Source organism: Sinohyriopsis cumingii, chromosome 11 (assembly GCF_028554795.1).
Source record: "Sinohyriopsis cumingii isolate HCF-2022 chromosome 11, ASM2855479v2, whole genome shotgun sequence".
NCBI lineage: Eukaryota > Metazoa > Mollusca > Bivalvia > Unionida > Unionidae > Sinohyriopsis > Sinohyriopsis cumingii.
The window spans coordinates 27,491,239-27,512,473 of NC_142971.1; the positions used below are offsets into that span (position 1 = coordinate 27,491,239).

At 35.2% G+C, this 21,235-nt stretch overlaps 1 protein-coding gene across 1 annotated transcript in view; it reads right to left on the reverse strand.

Annotated features, from left to right (window-relative positions):
• The window catches only part of LOC149787816 (protein Hikeshi-like), a 40,894-nt gene that overhangs the window by 1,658 nt on the left and 18,001 nt on the right, over positions 1-21,235 (reverse strand). Inside the window, exon 3 of the mRNA XM_089974029.1 lies at positions 2,967-3,080. Within this exon, the coding sequence (XP_089830155.1) occupies positions 2,967-3,080 (114 nt within the window). The remainder of the gene's footprint in view (positions 1-2,966; positions 3,081-21,235) is intronic.

The window sequence follows — 21,235 nt, forward strand, 5'->3', positions numbered from 1 at the left end:
ATTTTAATTTGGTGTAATTTGCCTCTTGTCCCTCTTAGACATATTTTTAATTATTTACAACATTAGTACTCAATGTCCACCATGTATCCTATCATGCACTTAAAAATGGCATGTAAAACCCAAAACAGTAACTCAAGCAACCAATATTTGTTGTTTTTTTATATGTCCTATGAATGATCAAATTTGGTGTTTCAGTTTTATTTCTGCCTATTTTAAGAATTAAAATGGTCAGCAATGCATCTTTTCTAGCTATATAAATATATACCTTTGTGACTGTAAAAACTTTCAGATTATACTGGCAGAGCTCTCAAAGAGTGAAACTGTATAACTTCATATTCAAATATGTTGACATCAAATCATGTTATCAGAAACCTATACAACTAATGTCAGCATCATTATATCACACTTTATATGAAGACAAGGGCAGATTAAAAAAAGTTTCAAAAGGTTAGAAACATGGTGTATTCCAGAACTGAGAATTTAGAAGAGAAATTTACACACAATCATCTGGAAAAATAAGGGGAATTTTCTACGCAAAGGAGGAATTTAGCAAAAAAATAATGGCATAGCTTGCAAAATAAACATGTAATGTACTTTTATTCACGCATTTGGTTGGTTTTTCAGCACAATTTTGTTGGAAATGGAGTGTAAATATTTCAATCATGCATCCTAGAAAGACCGTGGAAACCAGAACATCATAAGCAAGATTTTAAGATTCAGTCAACAGAGAAACCTTTTTTATGTCTTGACTCTCAGCATCTTCAAACAAATTACAAATGATATGGGCCTGCATGCCAGTGAAATCCTTTGTTCCCTTGCCATTGGGATCATATGTACAACACTGACTTTATTTTAAGGTAGCCTATGAATTAGTGGATTTTCCAAACAAAAATAACTTTGATTATTCACTTAAGTGAATTATGATAAATATTTGGTCACTGCAGTTAAAAGACATCATTAACATTCTGACCAAGAAATTTAATCTGCCATTTTTTCATTTGAATTGTTTAGTGATGAGTATGACCACCTGTCATGCAAAAGTACAAAATTCAAATCCCAAAACATGATGGCCACCTGTCATGCAAAAGTACTACATTCAATTCCCACCATATTAATGCCACCTGTCATGCAAAAGTACTAAGTTCAATTCCCACAACATGATGGCCACCTGTCAAGCATAAGTACTAAGTTCAATTCCCACAACATGATGGCCACCTGTCAAGCAAAAGTACTCAGTTCAATTCCCAAAACATGATGGCCACCTCTCATGCAAAAGTACTAAGTTCAATTCCCATAACATGATGACCACCTGTCAAGCAAAAGTACTGCGTTCAATTCCCACAACATGATGGCCACCTGTCAAGCAAAAGTACCAAGTTCAAATCACAAAACATGATGGCCACCTGTCAAGCAAAAGTACCAAGTTCAAATCCCAAAACATGATGGCTACCTGTCATGCAAAAGTATTAAGTTCAATTCCCACAACATGATGGCCACCTGTCAAGTAAAAGTACCAAGTTCAAATCCCAAAACATGATGGCCACCTGTCATGCAAAAGTACTAAGTTCAAGTCCCACAACATGATGGCCACCTGTCATGCAAAAGTACTAAGTTCAATTCCCACAACATGATGACCACCTGTCAAGCAAAAGTACTGCGTTCAATTCCCACAACATGATGGCCACCTGTCAAGCAAAAGTACCAAGTTCAAATCACAAAACATGATGGCCACCTGTCAAGCAAAAGTACCAAGTTCAATTCCCACAACATGATGGCCACCTGTCAAGCAAAAGTACCAAGTTCAAATCCCAAAACATGATGGCCACCTGTCATGCAAAGGAATTAAGTTCAATTCCCACAACATGATGGCCACCTGTCAAGTAAAAGTACCAAGTTCAAATCCCAAAACATGATGGCCACCTGTCATGCAAAAGTACTAAGTTCAATTCCCACAACATGATGGCCACCTGTCAAGCAAAAGTACTACGTTCAATTCCCACAACATGATGGCCAAAAGTACTACATTCAATTCCCACAACATAATGGCCACCTGTCAAGCAAAAGTACCAAGTTCAAATCACAAAACATGATGGCCACCTGTCAAGCAAAAGTATCAAGTTCAATTCCCACAACATGATGGCCACCTATCAAGCAAAAGTACCAAGTTCAAATCCCAAAACATGATGGCCACCTGTCATGCAAAAGTATTAAGTTCAATTCCCACAACATGATGGCCACCTGTCAAGTAAAATACCAAGTTCAAATCCCAAAACATGATGGCCACCTGTCATGCAAAAGTACTAAGTTCAATTCCCACAACATGATGGCCACCTGTCAAGCAAAAGTACTACGTTCAATTCCCACAACATGATGGCCACCTGTCAAGCAAAAGTACTACGTTCAATTCCCACAACATGATGGCCACCTGTCAAGCAAAAGTACCAAGTTCAAATCGCAAAACATGATGGCCACCTGTCATGCAAAACTACTAAGTTCAATTCCCACAACATGACGGCCACCTGTCATGCAAAACTACTAAGCTCAATTCCCACAACATGATGGCCACCTGTCAAGCAAAAGTACAAAGTTCAAATCTCAAAACATGATCATTTTCTTCTTCAATTTTTTTGCTTATAAGTTGTTTTTCTTTTGAATTAGGGAAACAGACTTATGTTACTAATGATGTTTTCCATTTAAATATGCACAAAACACAGCAGAACATAAATGGCAAACAGAAGACATTATTGTGTGGAATACAGTAAGAAATCAGCTACTTTAATCTGTTATTCACATTGCCAGCCAATACATCTGAGCATAAAAGAAAAAGAAACATTAATTGTTCCAAGAGAATAACATATATTTCATCTCGCTGGTGAAAACCTCAAATATTTTCACCCTCTTGATGGAATATATTCATTATAATCAGTAAGCCTGATTTATGAAATATATTTCTCCTTTTGTCTTACCTCCCCCTGACTTCAGTTGGGTGATCTTGAAAATTGCACTAGGTTTGGAGTTGGATATGTGACCCAAAAACTTCCAGGACGATCCTGAAATTGGGTCAGGCCAGCAGAAATACACTGAAAATAAGCATAACTTTTGTTGTTATCTCTTCAGAGCTCTATGCAATTCTACATAAGTTAGCATACATAAACATGTACAAGTCATGTCTGACTGCAAACAACACAGACCCTGAACTGCCATTGCAAAAAAACCCACTCTTTTAAAACAAGAGTGAAAAACCCTCAGAAACCTACCTGACTTACAACATCATCAATGAAGCAGTGAAACCAGACTGACTACTGGTATTTTCATAAACTCAAGGATTGACACAACTACAAACTCTGGTGTAACAGATGCACTGCCATAATCAGTCTGCTAAAAGAATTTTTTATAAAGTCTAAATGATTTTACTCCAATAGAAAACAGTAAGATCCCAAATCAACTAATAATTATTGGACAATAACTGATGATATGCATGATATTGTTAACAGATTTAATGAATTTAATGTAATAAATTCCACTATAAAATTTGAGATATACAAAATAGGGACATTTTCATACCAGTAAGCTAAACATAGTTGATGTAAACCCGAGACATTTTGTGATCATGATTCTTATATTACGAGAAGCAAAATAAACATAATTATCTTTCCAATAACGTAGTTTTTATCACATTTTTCAAAATATTTTAAGATCAGAAGCATTTCTAATAATGTCATTGTCTAAATCAGCCTTTCAGCACAACACTAAGATGTACACCTCAGAAAAGTGTCAAACTTTTGTAAAACCCTCCATGCATTATTGAACTAATCATATTGAAAATAGCTCCAACCTCAAAGGTTATGGGCAGCAATTAGCCAAGATTTTACATGTACATACAAGGTACAGGTTCTACAGGCACAAGCATATTCTATTTCCACCATTAAGCATCATTTTCTCTTGCAGCTAGGTTTGCATGGTGTAAAAATAAGTATAATTTAGTTTATAGTTAAGTATTTACTGGATAATTTTCATTGATGTGATGGGTGATAGTATGATTTGCAATATTTATTTATTCTGGATTGCAGGAATGAATCAGATAGTGAATGCATGCCCTCTGATGATGGGCAATAAGTCTCCAGTTCATAATCTAGCATATCGTGTGCTTCAGATGTAGTACCATATCGGCTTTAATTGATCTTCTATATGAGGTGAATATCCAAAGCCCAAGGCTTCATAGAAAACGACCACAACATCCAAGAGCGATATATAATCCAAATAAATGTCCTCATCAAAAAGAGTAAATGTCAACAAATCAAATACATACAAAAATAACTCCTAAAGTTGCAAAAGTTAGTAGCAAATAGTCAGTTAAATCCACAATTTGAAGTGATGACAAAAATGTCAGGAGAGATTACACTGGTCAACAGTGAAATCATTACTGACTTGAAAAGGCCCTAATCTGTAGTATTTTGGTGTGCCGAACACGAATATAACCGTGAAAAATTTGTATTGGCTCTCGTTTTGAAGATATTCATATACCTCATTTTCTATGTTTCACTGTGTAAATTTCTCCAGTAGGACTGCAGCAACATCCGGAATAATGATGTAACATTGCATAATACCATCATGCTCACATCATCCACAGTTGATTGCATCATTTTCTGATGCAATGCAATACTAATGCCATGCGGCTGCTGAAGTAAGTTGACGTCAGCAGTGTACTATACATGTGTAGGCCTATTATACTAATGCCACGCAGCTGCTGAAGCTGACGTAAGCAGTGTACTATATAAAGCCCAATCAGATAGGTTCAGCATTTAAAATATTTTAGACGTTGTGCGAGACAGTTCAAGCTACTGTTACATAAAACTTATTATTTTATCCATTTACGTACAATAAAGAACAGTAATGCCTCGAAAGTGTGTTAATACCGCGGACAATTTTTGCTATATTTGTGGGGAAGTGACATTTGCCAACCAGAAGAAAAGTATCAATTCTCAAGTGAAGAAGGCATATCATCTTTACTTCGGATGCAAGGTTGGTGACCAAGACAAGCCTTGGGCTCCGCATATATGCTGTGCTACATGTACAACATAGCTTTCACAGTGGTTGAATTGCAAAAGGTCATCAATGCCGTTTGCAGTCCCAATGGTGTGGAGAGAGCCAAGCAACCACCTAAATGACTGTTACTTCTGCTTGGTTCCTCCTCTTTCCGGCAGAATAACGAAGCGAAAGAAGTCGAGAATAGTCTACCCAAACATTCCGTCTGCACTGAGACCAGTTCCACATGGTGAGGGACTTCCTATTCCAGAACCTCCAGCAGAATATTCTCTTGATTCATCTGACGAAGACAATGGTGAGTCGACCTGTTCTTCTCCTGGTCCATCAGCATGCAGTGATCCAGATTTTCACTGTGGTGCATCATCAACCCCACACAGAATAACACAGGAAGAACTAAATGACCTGATTCGTGATTTGGACTTATCAAAGAACAAGGCAGAATTGCTAGGATCAAGACTCCAACAATGGAATCTTCTAGAAGAAGATGTCACAATTACTGCATATCGAAAGCGCCACCAGCAATTGGAGCCTTTCTTCAGAAAGGAAAGTAATCTGATATTCTGTTCCGATATTGAGGGCCTCATGAATGCTTTAAAAATCACTCATGACCCACAAGAATGGAGACTATTTGTGGACTCTTCGAAACTGAGTCTCAAGGCTGTGCTTTTGCACAATGGAAACATTCTTCCATCTATTCCAGTAGCGTATGCTGTCCACATGAAAGAGACATACGATAACTTAAGGCAGCTACTGAATTCCATTGAGTATAACAAGTACAGCTGGCACCTCTGTGGTGATTTGAAGGTAGTTGCCCTTTTAATGGGACTGCAGCAAGGATATACAAAATACATGTGTTTCTTATGCGAGTGGGATAGCCGAGCAAGGGAAATGCACTACATGAGGAAGGAATGGACTCACAGGCAGAATGTAGCCATTGGAGAGAAGAATATCCAACACCCAGCTCTGGTTGAGGCTCAGAAAATCTTGCTACCACCCCTTCACATCAAACTAGGTTTGATGAAGAACTTCGTGAAAGCCATTGACCGGACTTTGCCAGCATTCCGATACCTGCATGAAAAATTCCCTCGACTCAGCGAAGCAAAGATTAAAGAGGGAGTTTTTGTGGGTCCTCAGATTTGAGAGCTTTTCAAAGATGACCGGTTCAACAACTTGCTGGAAGGTGACGCGAAACAAGCATGGAATGCTTTTCGCCTAGTTTCTACAAACTTCCTCGGAAATGTTAGGGCAGAAAACTATAAGGAACTAGTAGAAGACATGTTGATGAAGTATAAGAAACTTGGCTGCAATATGTCTCTAAAGATTCACTTCCTTCATTCCCATTTGGATTTCTTTCCTAGCAACTGTGGTATTGTTAGTGATGAACACGGCGAACGTTTTCATCAAGATATCGCAACAATGGAACAAAGATACCAGGGAAAATGGTCCACTACAATGCTGGCTGACTACTGCTGGACACTCCTCAGAGATGCTCCCGAACAGCTGTACAAGAGACAGGCGAAGAAATCTAAGATGTAGTCAATGACTTGATTTTTTATAGGTAGGCTATTACAGTTGACCTTTTACTATTGGAATGCATTTTGTTATGTAAACATTAATTTCTTGCAGATTACAAAAAAACTAGAGCCAATTTTGCAATTTGACTGTCATATTCGTGTTCAGCACATAAAAATTGATAAGAATTGACTAATTTTATTTCAGTAACATGACTTTTGTAAAAATTTGTTGTCCAGTGTTACTGACAGTATGCTATCAGTCTACAGAGCTGTCAACTATGGCCCTTGTCCATACTGTGTTGGTTATTTTGTGAACAGGGATCTCTGGCGTACATGTTCTTTTAAACTATCGAAAGAAGAGGGAAGATGACAAATGATGTATTAGTCAAATTCTCTGCTCCTTCCTGTACTAGTCCTTCATATCCTCCAAACTGAATAAAGCAGTGAAACAATACTAGGTTGAACTTTCATAAATTGTGTTAGCTTAGATGTTTCTATTCAAATGATGTTGTGCCAGTGAAGTTTCTGACATGACAAAAGGAGAATACACAATAACAGAAATGGCTACATTAGATGGTCTAACTAAAGCTTTATTGTCTGATCTGGAGAAAAAAACTATGGAAGGCCTTGACTACATTTTGCTTGATGGGTATAAACAAAGAGATTATAAACTTACCCAGCAAGCCGTTCTTCCACAGATGATTGGAAAGGCAAACTGGTATTATCAGATCTTTTTTTCCCCATGAAGCTAAATTGTATTATCTATGATTTTCTTTTGCTTTAGTTTTTCATACAAAAAAGTCAGGTACTGTTTAAACAACCCTAACATTTTAAAAGAGGGTCTACCAACAATGGATGGAACCCGCAGTATTGATTAGTTCCAAAAAATGCCAACAAAAGAGGGTAAAAATTTAACTAATTGAATATGCTAGAACCTCTGGCATAAGATGTACCATTAGTTGTTGGTTCATGCTCTATCACTGACATTATAAGCAATTTGGTATACACGATGTGTCTCATAGAAATTGTTCAAGGATAAAATCTTAAGTTTTTGATGTACAAACAAAAAGGCATGAAACGCATAAATGTTAAAAATTCAAATTGTTCTCTATTTTAATTTATGTAAGTAGAAAGGGCATAATTTTGTGAGAAAAATAGTATTTCTTGCAGAATACATGCAAAAGCCATATATATATATATATATATATAATTTTACTTGCAAATTTTTGCTGATTAAATGTTTCAGACGATTCATAGAAATTTCTTTTTAATGCGTTGATATGACTAATTCAAGCATTTTTCCATTTCTACAGTAGTTCTTCAATGGCAGGTTATTCAGCATGAAATTTGCCAAAGTTTAGAAACAAATAAAATTCCATGCCCTTGATTATTTGCAGCTGAAGGCAGATTTTTATATTTAAAGTGTCCTCTGATAAAATGGAGTTAACATTTGATTACATTAATATATTAATATGTACTGCTATAATCATTTTAATGAATGTGGTAACTAAGGCTAAATAACGGGGTTTTTTTTGCTGTACTTGAAAAAGTACATGAATTTTCTAGCTCGCAAAGCACCATACACTTTTCTTGTCCTTCTGCTTCTCTGTGCGAAATCAGATCCCCATAATATTCTAGATGATACTGTAAACCTTCGCTCACAAGTCGTGTTTTTTTGTTTTGTTAACTGAAAATTTATTCATGCCAAGTATGAGTTGTCTCATAAGCGCAAAAAAAAAAAATTTAAAAAAATTAATCTGGGGGTAATGTTTGAAACTCTAGATATTTGCAGTACATAAAAATACTGTCAATTCAATAGTTTTATGTTTTTATGTCACTATTCCTGTTCAGAAATACACATATGTTATGCATTGTATTCATCGATTTCATGATTGTATTCATTCATTGCATATAACAGTTATTTGGATTTTAATAATTTGAAAATACTACTGGTAAACTAAATACTACCTACCACGAAGTGAAGTGTTCATCAGTGTTGTTTACCATTAGTTGATTCAATTTTCATGCAAGGCCTAACAATCTGCATTTGAATTATGTGTCTTACTTTATAAACACCATGTCTGATGCAACCGCTCAGGTGGCCAAGTGGTTAGAGCATCTGCCTCTGAAGCAGGAGGTCATGGGTTCGAACCCTGGCCGAGTCATAGGAAAGACTTATAAAAATGGTACTAACAACTGCCTTGCTAGGCGCTCAGCATTAAGAGGTTAGTGTTAGGACTCGTTGGCCTGGTGTCAGTAAAATGTGACTGGATGGGACATCATGCTACATGTCGGCGGCATCATTCCCCAGTGCTAGACATCACTATAAACTGCCACACTGCAGACATCGTAGCAATATGACTGAAAAATTGTTAAAGCTATGTTAAAAGTCCTAATCACACACACACCATGTTTGATGCAATAAAAGTTTTGATTTAATTTTTATTTTCCTTTTCAATAATTTAGATTTCATTCCCAAGTGATATTTCCCAATTTGTCTGCCAGTGCAGTCTGATAAGCTCTTGGCTTGTGAAGGCATCACTCAATTTGTTTTCAATTTGGAAATCCTTTTCATGGAGTCACAAGTTTAATACATAGACTAGTTCAGTGCAAATTAGAGTTTTACATCTTCCAGTGAATGTTTGACCTAACCCTTTAGCTTGTAAAGGCAGTAACCTCTTTGTTGCCCTATGTGACAACCCTTTGATCAAGCCATGAGTTTGATACTGTTTCAGGGCTAAGTAACAGATGGTGGTTATTTGTACTTCCTGTGATCTTGCTGCAGAACTGACATAATTTAGTTGCAGGCTTTAACCCTTTACCTCATAGAGCATAGTTACAAAGTGCAGTGCGCTATAAATAGAACACCTGTTACCTATTTGACTCCATACGCACAGGCCTGCCTGTTAACTGTTAAGCAATGTAGAGTGTGTTATGTTTAACAGCAATTTTAACCATTTTACATTTCTGGTACACATCTATTATGTGTGGAAAAATTTAAGAGTAAAGTCCAATGTTATAGCTGTGTAATTATTTTTCACGGAAGAATTTTTTATGTGCTTTAAAATCTTGAGAGAACTCATTCACCATCAAATCAGTGAGACCGTGTGACCAACCGTAGCTGCCATATCTCATACTCGAAATTTACAAGTTTTTGTCCGCATCTACATCACTAAGTCATCTGAATTTGATAATTTATAAAAACTAATTGCTGCCTACATCAATATCAGAGCCTTTACCTAAGTTATTGAATCTTTCATAGTTGTGATTCTAATCGTGAAAACTTCATAAATACTGAATGAAATCCGTGACCTCCATTTTGGAGAGTGGAGATTACGAACCAGTTACTTTAAATAGCAGATATCGACCAGAGCATAAACAGTGACCATGTGATCTGATGTAATTGTCATTCGCAGAAATGAATGTAGTATTTAATAGGGGTTTTCCCCGAAGGTGGCGCTATAAAAACTGGCTTAAAATGGCTGATGTTTACAGCAGACGTCAAAAGGCGCTTCCACGTGAATGGAGTAGAGATGTCAAAAGGCACTTCCATGCAAATGGAGTTGAGGTGTCCAAAGGTGCTTGCATGAGGTGAAGGGTTGACAGATTTCACAGACTGAATGATATATGACAGTGAAGACAAGGAGATTGAGTTGGATGATATTGATGATTACTAGACAATGATGATTTACAATCACAAGATGACGATGGATGACTTCAGAACTTTACCAGACTATGAGGTTGAATTCTTGGACCTTGTACAGGATGACGATAGTGGCTTTCATAGGATATTGGGAATCACAAAAATTGTGGACTTGACTTTCATTGTTTATTTGAAAGACATGTGAAGTTAAAATATTACGGGATAATGTGAAGTCATTCTGAATTACTTTTATTGCGGTATGTGAATGATACTAGAATTCATGGATATATCCTATAAATGGATTTAAAATTTCAAACATTGTGGATTTAATTAAAACAAATTGTAAGTCATCAATTTATTTATGACATCTTCCACTCAAAAATATAATCGTATTTTACATTGGTTTTGTCCTTATTTTTCTTATCTATCGATTCTGACTTGTTTATATTTTCAAGTGCATCTCTGACTCACTGACGTCAAATCACCTTTCAGACTGATCTGACTTGCAGAATACACCTTGACTTACAGGGCGGTCAAAGAGGAATTTACTATTAGTAACCCTGTTTAAAAAAAAAGGGGGGGGGGGCCTAAGTGTTTAGTCGAATTAGAAGCAAGTATATATGGTTTTTATTTTTCATTACAAAGGAAGAAAGAAGTCATAGAAAATGTTTCTACTGAAAATGATGGTTGAGATAAGAGTTGAAGGTTGATTTCTACCTTGTTAATATTTTGTAAACTTACAAATTTTACAATCCAGTTTGATGTATTTTCACAATGTCAGCACTTGGCAGGAATGAGCGGTCACTTTCTCAACTTTCATGCCATAAAATTTTCGTGATTTCTCAAACTTGTCTGAAAAATTGCCATTTTTGTGTTAACACTGCCATATTTTCCATACTATCAAAGTTTGGACAAAGTCATTTAGTCCCACACCAGATAGAAATATAATAACAAAAGTATAAGAAATGGAAGTAATGCAAAACAAGACATTACTAATATGCTTGATTTCAATGGATTGACTGATCCAGGGTGAGAGAGAGACTGACTTATGCACATTTGTAGCATAATCATTTTCCTTCAATGGCACTAAGTTCTTCTCAGAACACACTTGTCAACTTGTCAAGTGTTATTTTTACTTAATTCATTAATTACTTTCTCAGATCTGGTGGACATGGTTAATCGAAATGTGGACAATTATATATAGCTGCTTTGATGGATGTGATGTATTTTATTAAAACCAGGATGTATAGAGAGAGAGAGAGAGAGAGAGAAAGAGAGAGAGAGAGAAAGAGAGCGAGAGAGTATTTAAAACATGTGTATGCCACTTTTTAATTGCAAATAAATAATATTATAATTTTATCATAGGACTAGACAATTCGAAATTCATACTCTAAGGAATGATTAAAAACAAAATAACCATATCCAAATGAACTAATGTTGATATTTCCGAATGTAGGCTCACAGTTAAATAAAACATAAAATGGACAAACACAGATGAATGGCTGGAATCTCTTGCCCATCATAATAACCATGCATACTATCTGCATGAAACTTTTTATTCATTTTTTGTGTGTGTCCCCAATCTAATTAGGTGAAATCTGTTATAAACATTGGACTACACACTAATAAATACATACATATATATTGCTCTCTGTGTTAAAAGAAATATAATAAATATTTTTTATGTTTACATACCTGATTTCAATCTTGTAAGACCTTCTTGATACCATTTTCAGTGTGTAATTCGGAAGCAAAGTACATGAGCCGACAGTGAAGCACCGGGAATTTGTACCTAATAAATGGGGACACGGTTTTCCAGCTGACACACAGGGGGTTTTGGGTTGAGCAGGATGTGGGCAATGGTCTGTATAGTATGATGTGAAAAAATACCAACCAAATGGGACATGCTCAGATAAGCTTATTTCAAGGTTCTGATTACTAAGTACAGTCGTGGCAGTCCATTTTGGCCACTATTACAAAAGGGAATGAGCCTGTTTCAAGGTGTGTCCCCGGTCAGTTGGTGTGCATTCATACTGATGTCCCTGTTGGTTGGCTTTTACAAACACACATGCATACACACACACACATGCACACACACAGTCATACTTTTCTGCGTATGTAAGGTTTCCATGCATGAATCTATAATGACAAAAATGCAAACCAAGTTTGACTGATTGATGAAAATAAAATACTACTATGCTTATGGTTTGAAAAGCAACTATTGCCATCAGAACATTGTCTAAAAAAAAACCCACTAAAGTACAAGTCACATGGGTCATGCAGGCATTTAACATCGATTATTTCAGTAATGGGTGTCATTTTTAAGAATTTGATTCTACATACTTTTAAGTGCATATTCCTCTGGAAGGTCATTATTTAGATGCCCTGATAGGTCCATAGGGTAAAATCAATGTTAAGTACATAGACATTTTTGGACAAAATGAACCTAAAGATGTGATCCAGAACAATCCGGAATGAATGTCGCACACTGTGACATCACAATCAAAGTTACACATACTGATAAACAAATTCATACTACCCTCAATTGTGACTATTCCACTCGACATGCTCTTATTTTGACCCAAGTTTAGTACATGGCTACCACTGTTAAAGTCCATAGCGACAAATAATTTTCGTCTGGAAGTTTCTTGATGACAGTAAAGGTGCTGAGCATTCAATAATCAGGACTGAATAGACTCTGGTTAAAGAAAATTAATATTAAATTTTAAAAGAACAATTTATATTTAATTTAAAATGTGTACATGTGCATGCATGACCCATGTGACTTGTACTTAAATTCTGGACACATGGAATACTACCCCTGTGTTTTCATGACTCACAATATGTTGGTCTATTCTGCGCAAATCTTTGAAAAGATGTCATGTTTCTGTATTAGGCTATGGAAATTGCACACATTACTCTTTCCATCAGTATTCCAAATGAGGAACTAGGTCAGGTTTATATTTCGTTTTAGAACATTCAATGTAACAATGCCACTAAACAGAAAGAGATGTTAAGCAAGCTAAACTTAAAAGAAAAAACACTGAATAGGATTAAGTTGTTTACAGCATCTTGTTTATGGGGGAAAAAAATTACTGAAAAACTTTTGACACAGACTATATGTCCAGGAATTGTTTTTTACACTTTTGCTTGACCAGTAAGTTCACAAGTTTGGTTAGTAGACAACAAAGGTGTGGGACAACTTGCAAAATAGAAACTTGGATTAAGATGTAGTATTGTTCTAATTTAAATATTTCTGTCTTTAAAATAATGTATTTATATGTATGAATCTAAAACATAATAACTGATAGGTTTTTTGGGGGGATACAACTTCAAGATGGTCATGGGGTGGGACTGCATGTTGAGAGTTAGATTTCATATTTCTGCACACTTTATGAATATCAGTTACCTAAATTAAAGGATGATCATTCTTTCTTGATACAAACTGGACTTTTGACCAAAATCTACATTTGATCCAATGTTTACAGAAATGTATCGTTACGCAGAATAGTATGATGCACAGAACAGGTAGACAGTGTATGTGCATGTGTGTGTTTAAAGTTACAAATCATACAGCAAACAACAATAATTTCAAAGGCAATGTATCAAAAAAGATTGTTAGTCAGGGAAATAACCAATATGACAAAAAAAATTATAAACAGTGCAAAACTGGTGCAAAAGTTTGCACCTGATTTGTATTGTTCTCCGTTTTTGTCACATACTATACAAACTACACACATGGGTAACATAAAAACCAGATGTGGCAGAATAAAAAATAAAACACCAGATTAAGTAAAATGAAGAATAGTTTCATTGTCTCTATTTCGGTCAGACTAGCAGTTAAGCTCAAAGTTTACTGAGGGCAATAAGCTAATATATTTGCTCCATTGAATGAAAATACTTAACCGATTCGGCCCCAATCCCATCTGTAGGCTTGATGAGGCTGCACCCTACTTCCAAGCTCTGCAGCATCAAGGTCATTTAAGATACACCAATGTGGGTGGTATTAAAAAAAAGCAGACAGATTTAGCTTTAAAATGGTATCAAATAATCTGGAAGTTCTAGTTGCACTACAAAATACAGAGAGAAAAACCTCATTTATTGGACCTGGTTTATTTTCTTCCCAAAATTTGCTCGAGATCGGAATGCGATTTTGTGTCCGGATTTTTAGACCTTTTGACCTCAGATCTAAGGCATACCAGTCTTAACTGCACACAGACAGGTGAACCTTTGCAAAAATTAGGATAAGGAGGGCATTTGGAATAAATTGCGGTCTCCATACGAAAATGATGGGTCCATTAAGCAAATAAATTTTTACCCTTCTACTCATGCGCAAGCAAAATAACCAATGGAAAATGATGTTTCTAATACAACTAGGCATTAGTCTCATGGAAAATCTGTTGAAAGCCGATGTATTACGATGTATTCAGAAATAGCCCCCCCCTCCCAAGTCTTTCCTATGCAGATTTCAGGAAAAAACGACAAAAACCTCTGGGGCCGAATGAGTTAATGCTTATTCAAAATTAAACATCCCTCGTTCTTGTAATGTACACCCAACACTTCCTCTTATCTCATTTGTATGAACAATAACATATTTCATATTTTTCCTAATTGTCTCTCTTCTTGTACATCAAAAATAATTCAGAAAAAATAAATAAAACCTGACTGCATAAAGTGATATTTAAACATATTTCTACCCTCTAACACCTCTCTCTCTCTCTCAGGCAATGCTTCTCAGAAGAAATTTCTACATTCTGTATGTCACTTATCTTTCTTGTAGAAATCATCAAGATCCCTCATTAAATCTAGTGAGAACTACTTTTTGGCAGAGACATCTACACACACACACACATATGAATTATGGTTTTCATTTTTACTGTTACAATTATTATTATTTTTAAGGCAAATGCAGCAATATCTCTAATGTCAATTTAAGTGTATTTAACGTGTTATCTGATCGGAGGCAATTGTTTTATTTCGCACTGTCTGCCTTGCTAGATGCTCACTACCCAGCATGTAGAATAGGCCTGACACACTATGTGGAAAGAGGTGCTTAATTGAGACAGGGGGCCCCTGAGTGGCCGAGTGGTCTAAATTAATACTAGCTGCCATGTATAGCCTATCGTGTGCTGAAAAATGCTGTTAAACCCTACAACAACAACAACAACAACTGCCCAGTAACAGTAGTGCTACAAGTCACCTATATAAATTAATGGGTGGTATCATTGTTCTTGCAAATGCCTATAGCCCAATCCTGGTGTGAGCTGTTACATAACATGCTAAACTGCCATACATAGCATTTACCTAAAGCCAATAAGAAGGCTATTAGCCTATGCTTGATGTAAGCTGTTATGTAGTTTCATGTATGTCTTCTTGTACTCCCATATTTAAAATTTAAGAATGATACCACTATTTGTCACCAGAATTCATACAAAATGGAAAAACTATCATACATGGCACTAAAATTTATTTTGATGGTTGTCATAAATCATTTGTCTTGCAAAAGAAAGCAAATCATTTGACTTCACATGTTTGTTGATTAAGATGCAAGGCAACTAAGTACTAGTTTCACTGCCAATTTATATGGTTTTGTAATAAAGTATATTTTTGTGGGAACTTAAATTCATGAATCTGCTTCTGTCATAGCTTGCATATTTTTCCCCATGTTTTAACCTCCACAAATACCAAACATTAGGAATACAAAAGAAAGGGGGGAGGAAAAAAAAGTCAACAGCAAATATAGCACATTCAAATACTTAAAACAATATTATTGTCAGTATGATCACAAATCAAGCACCTGCAGCCAACAAAACCAAAAAATGACTAATGAAACATGTCCATATGATCATTTACTCCAAACGCTGTCCATAAAGTTGCACCATCTGTACATTCTGACCATCATGTTACATGGATAATGTCATCATTCCATATGCCACCAAGCATGTGATCGACTGCACCTTGCTCAATACAATTAGCTGGTGGTGGTAAACTTCGATGTATAATGGTGACAAGTGGCTCATGATAAAATAATGTCAGATATCTATCCTAATTATTTCTCACTTTGAGGAAGTGTCTGTTGTTTAATTTTGTAATTTTTGAATTATTTATGTGATAAATCTTTGTGTGTACCAGGAGACATAGTTGACAAAGTGTTTATTCAGTGACTTCGTCCACAAATCAATGAATGTATGTATGTATGTAGTAGTGTTTTACAGCAACAAAGTGGCTATGTAATGCCAAATAAAGGTAAAGTAAAAAAATATAAAAATGAATTGCACAAAACCTTTGGAAGACAAACCTTTCCAAATAAATGTAAACATTAAGAACAAATATAAAATATAAAGATTTTGTAAAATGGACATAAAATAAAAAATCAGTAAAGTGAGTGCAATATTACTGTGCTGTAATTAGTGTACCATATATAACCATTGTTAAATTAGCACTTGTGCTTCAATGAACTGTTTTAATATATTTTAGTCTTTCACTTGTTCCTTTGAATTAAAAATGCATGGATAAAATAAGATGTGCTTTCAGAGGACATAAATATTAACAGGAACATGTGCTACCTCTAATTGTAAGTAAACAGGTTTGCATTTATGAAGATTATTCATTCAGAAGGGTCATAACAGAAGTTAAATCTTAAATCACTGAGAATTGCAATGAATATGGCACAATTTGTCATACAAATAGTTTTGACAGCAGTTTGACTTGAATAAAGGACAAGTGAAAATAAGCATTAAATCTAATAATTAAGCATCATTTCATTATACTTTCATATTTGGGAATACCAGTACTTAAATACTTTACACTCTTTCTCTGTTCTCTGTCTTTACTGATTTCACAACACATATTGATTTAAAGCAGTAAGAGGAAAAGACAGTCAGAGGATACTACATACATGATGAAAATGAACGTTCAAATAACTCAGCATTGTTGAATGCTATGAATGCATCTGTAAGACAATAAATGACATGAATGTATCTTTAAAACAATGAATGCTTTGAGTGTATCTGAAAGACAGTGAATGCAATGAATGTATATGAGACAATGAATGCTCTGAATACATCTGTAAGACGAAGAATGACATGAATGTATCTTTATGACAATGAATGCTTTGAATGTATCTGTAAGACAATGAATGCAATGAATACATCTGTGAGACAATGAATGCTTTGAATGTATCTGTAAGACAATGAAAGACATGAATGTGTCTTTCAGACAATGAATGATATGAATGTATGTGTAAGACAATGAATGCTTTGAATGTATCTGTGAGACAATGAAAGACATGAATGTGTCTTTCAGACAATGAATGATATGAATGTATGTGTAAGACAATGAATGCTTTGAATGTATCTGTGAGACAATGAAAGACATGAATGTGTCTTTCAGACAATGAATGATATGAATGTATGTGTAAGACAATGAATGCTTTGAATGTATCTGTGAGACAATGAAAGACATGAATGTGTCTTTCAGACAATGAATGATATGAATGTATGTGTAAGACAATGAATGCTTTGAATGTATCTGTGAGACAATGAATACTATGAATGTATCTGTGAGACAATGAATACTATGAATGCATCTGTAAGACGATGAATGACATGAATGTATCTTTAAGACAATGAATGCTTTGAATGCATCTGTAAGACAATGAATGACACGAAAATATCTTTAAGACAATGAATGCTATGAATGTAAGACAATGGTGGCGCTCAACAGTTTTGTATTTTGCATAGGGTTTGAATTTTAAAGAAAAAGAATTTCCCCAACTTTCTTCACTAGTTATACTGGCTATTTAAAGAAAAAAAATATCTCATTTATAATTCAAAGAACCTTTAATTCCCTTTATTTTGGTGTATGATTGATGGGTGTAATATGGGCCATACAGTATACAGCTTGGCTTTACTCCATATGTGTACCTTTCAAAAAAGTGCTAGCTCCACTTGGTCATTTTCACTTCCTGAACTTCACAGGTAAATTGTATAAAAAAGAGCTGATAACATTTTTTACATTTTATATATTTGGTAATTCATTCATTGCTCTTTCAGAAGCTGGTATTGTCTAGTCTGGCAAAATTCATTTTCCCTATTTTAAAAGCTGCTATGGATAGTGTACTTTAGACTAATTCAGGCTGATTTTTTAGCACAAGGGAGCAGTCATTTTAGTTACCAGTGTGCTTAGATCATGTACAATTTCCAAAAGTACAATATCCAAAGAAATATCGTCCACATTAATTTAATGTAGCATGGAGGTATGCCAACATTCTCTCCATTGTGCATGTTTTAAATGCAAACAACTTTACCTTACATATGTCACTCTCTCAAAAGTACATAATAACTGGTGAGTGCCCCCAATGAATGCTATGAATGCATCTGTAAGACAATGAATGACATGAATGTATCTTTAAGACAATGAATGCTTTGAATATATCTGTAAGACAATGAATGTATCTGTAAGACAATGAATGTTTTGACTGTATCTGTAAGACAATGAATGTTATGACTGTATCTAAGACAATGAACTCTTTGAATGTATGTCAGACGAGTATTATGAATGTATCTCAAAGACAACGAATGCTATGAACGTGTCTGTACGACAATTAATGCTATGCCTGTATCTAAGACAATGAACACTTTGAATGTATGTTAGACAATGAATAGTATAAATGTATCTAAGACAATGAATGCTATGAATGTATCTGCAACACAATGAATGCTATGAACATATCTAGAAGACAATAAATTATATGAATATATCTGCAACACAATGAATGTTATTGCTTTATGTAAGGCAGTGAAAACTTTGAATATATGTTAGAAATGAATATTATTAATGAATCTGTAAGACAATGAATATTATGAATGTATCTGTAAAACAACAGTGTATCCCCTAGGGGTGCAAGACGGAATCAAAACTCTCCTTGGTGTCAAAACTGGGGAGTCAGACTGAGTCAAAAGCAAACCTTAGTATCAGAACTGGGGGTTAAATTAAACATTTGTGAGTCTCTGAAGCACAAATGAAGGTAATGGGAAACACTGAACAATGAATGCTATGAATGTACCTGGAGGACAAAAAATGTTATGACTGTATCTGAGACATTCAATACTTTGAATGTATCTCAGGCAATGATGATGAATGTATCTAAGACAATGAATCTTATGCATGTACAGGGATCGTCCTGGGCTTCGCCAATGTCGCAAATTGCGATTTTTTTTCCTTATTGGCGACAAAAATATCCCATCTGGCGATTTTTTTGGCGACATATTCTTGGGTTATTTAATTTGTACATACAATCATGGATTTGGACTGGATAAATTAAAAGCGAGAACGAAAGCAAGCCACAAACCTGACTAAGCAATGCATTGGAATCAATCTGTTACACAAACGATCCTTTGTTCGTATTGACAACCCCATCTTTACAGTGCATTGTTACATCATAATCTGCTTATGCTGACATCCGGGCTGAGTACTGTATGCTGTGATAAAGTCAATCATGCTACCACACTATACCTACAACTGACCGACTTCTGAAGACGCGAATAGAACAGATACAATTAAATTGTATGGCTAATCCTTCTGTGTTTTTTTTTTTTTTATACATATACCAATACAATAGTTTTGCTAAACCTTCATAGAAAACGTATAACCTTTGAAGTACCGACTGTGTATAAATACAAAGCAAATGGAAAAAATCTCAACCACAATTATATCTGTCGCCAGTGCAGCATTTTACTCGTTGATCTTTTCCTTTTGCCATCAATTCCGTGTTACGGCTGCAGAGACTTAAACTCCGCAACAAGAAATAGCAAAAAAAAAAAACACAAACAGTTTTGCATAATTAATAATAATTATTTATTTCTCAAAATACAGGAGTGAAAGAATCCCTAAATTGGGTGTGAATTTATGCTTATATATACGGTCCAATATTGCCAGGTGTTGACTCGTGTAAGTTTCATTCGTGGGAATGGAGATCCTATTTTGCTTGTCAAGAAAATTTATACCGCATTCAGTGATCATTCTTGGGATTTAGGAAGCAATTCACTGCAAGCTTTGGGATGCTAGCCGGGGGGGGGGGGGGGGGGCTGCTGAGAGACTACTGGTGTCACCTGTCAGCACTGTAGACTGAACGTGGATTCAGTAAGATGAACCTCATAAAAACTGACATCAGAAATAAGCTCTGCATCTCATCTCTCGAGAATTTAATGAGAATCAGCATGTACAGATGTGAAAAATTAGACTTTGAAACTGCATTCAACAAGTGGGCAACTCTAAAATCGCGACAGATCTTCATGTAACAGTTTGTAACATTTTGTTAATGCTTGTTGTAATTAAAGTATTAACTAACCCATCTTTTGTAATTTTCATTGCCTGTTACATTAATAGACTAAATTAACACTTGGAAAAATGTACACTACTTGTTTTGGCGACACTTTTTGAAAATTGGCGACAAAATATTGAGGTTGGCGATTTTTTTGGCGACAGCTTTTTAAAAGCCAGGACCATCCCTGCATGTATCTGTAAGATAATGGATGTTATAAATATATCTGTAAAACTATAAGACTGGAGCAATTCTGCAGTGCATAAGAATCATTTTTCATTTGGTTTTTAAATTCATGGTTCTAAGGAACAGTGAAATCCACATAAATTGGTACCCCATGAGAAATGTTATACAAGATATTTGACAAGGTAACAATTACATAAATAATCTGGTCGTATTTAAAGAATGTTAACAATTACTTGACACACCTAAATGTAGCCAAAGTAAAAACGACACAGTTCATAATCTATTCAGTGTTAAGATTAAACATTCACGTAAACTTCAGATTTTTTAAACCCCTACAACAGTACTATAGTTAAAAATAAAAAAAATAAACAAATTCACCAATTAATTTCAATCCCATGAAAGATCAATGTGCATGCTGTGTATTTTTCTCTACAAAATCGCATCTCCTTTCCGCCAAAGATACTCTGACAGTAAATATAAGGCATTCCTCTACTGTGTATGTAAACATTAATTACCATTATT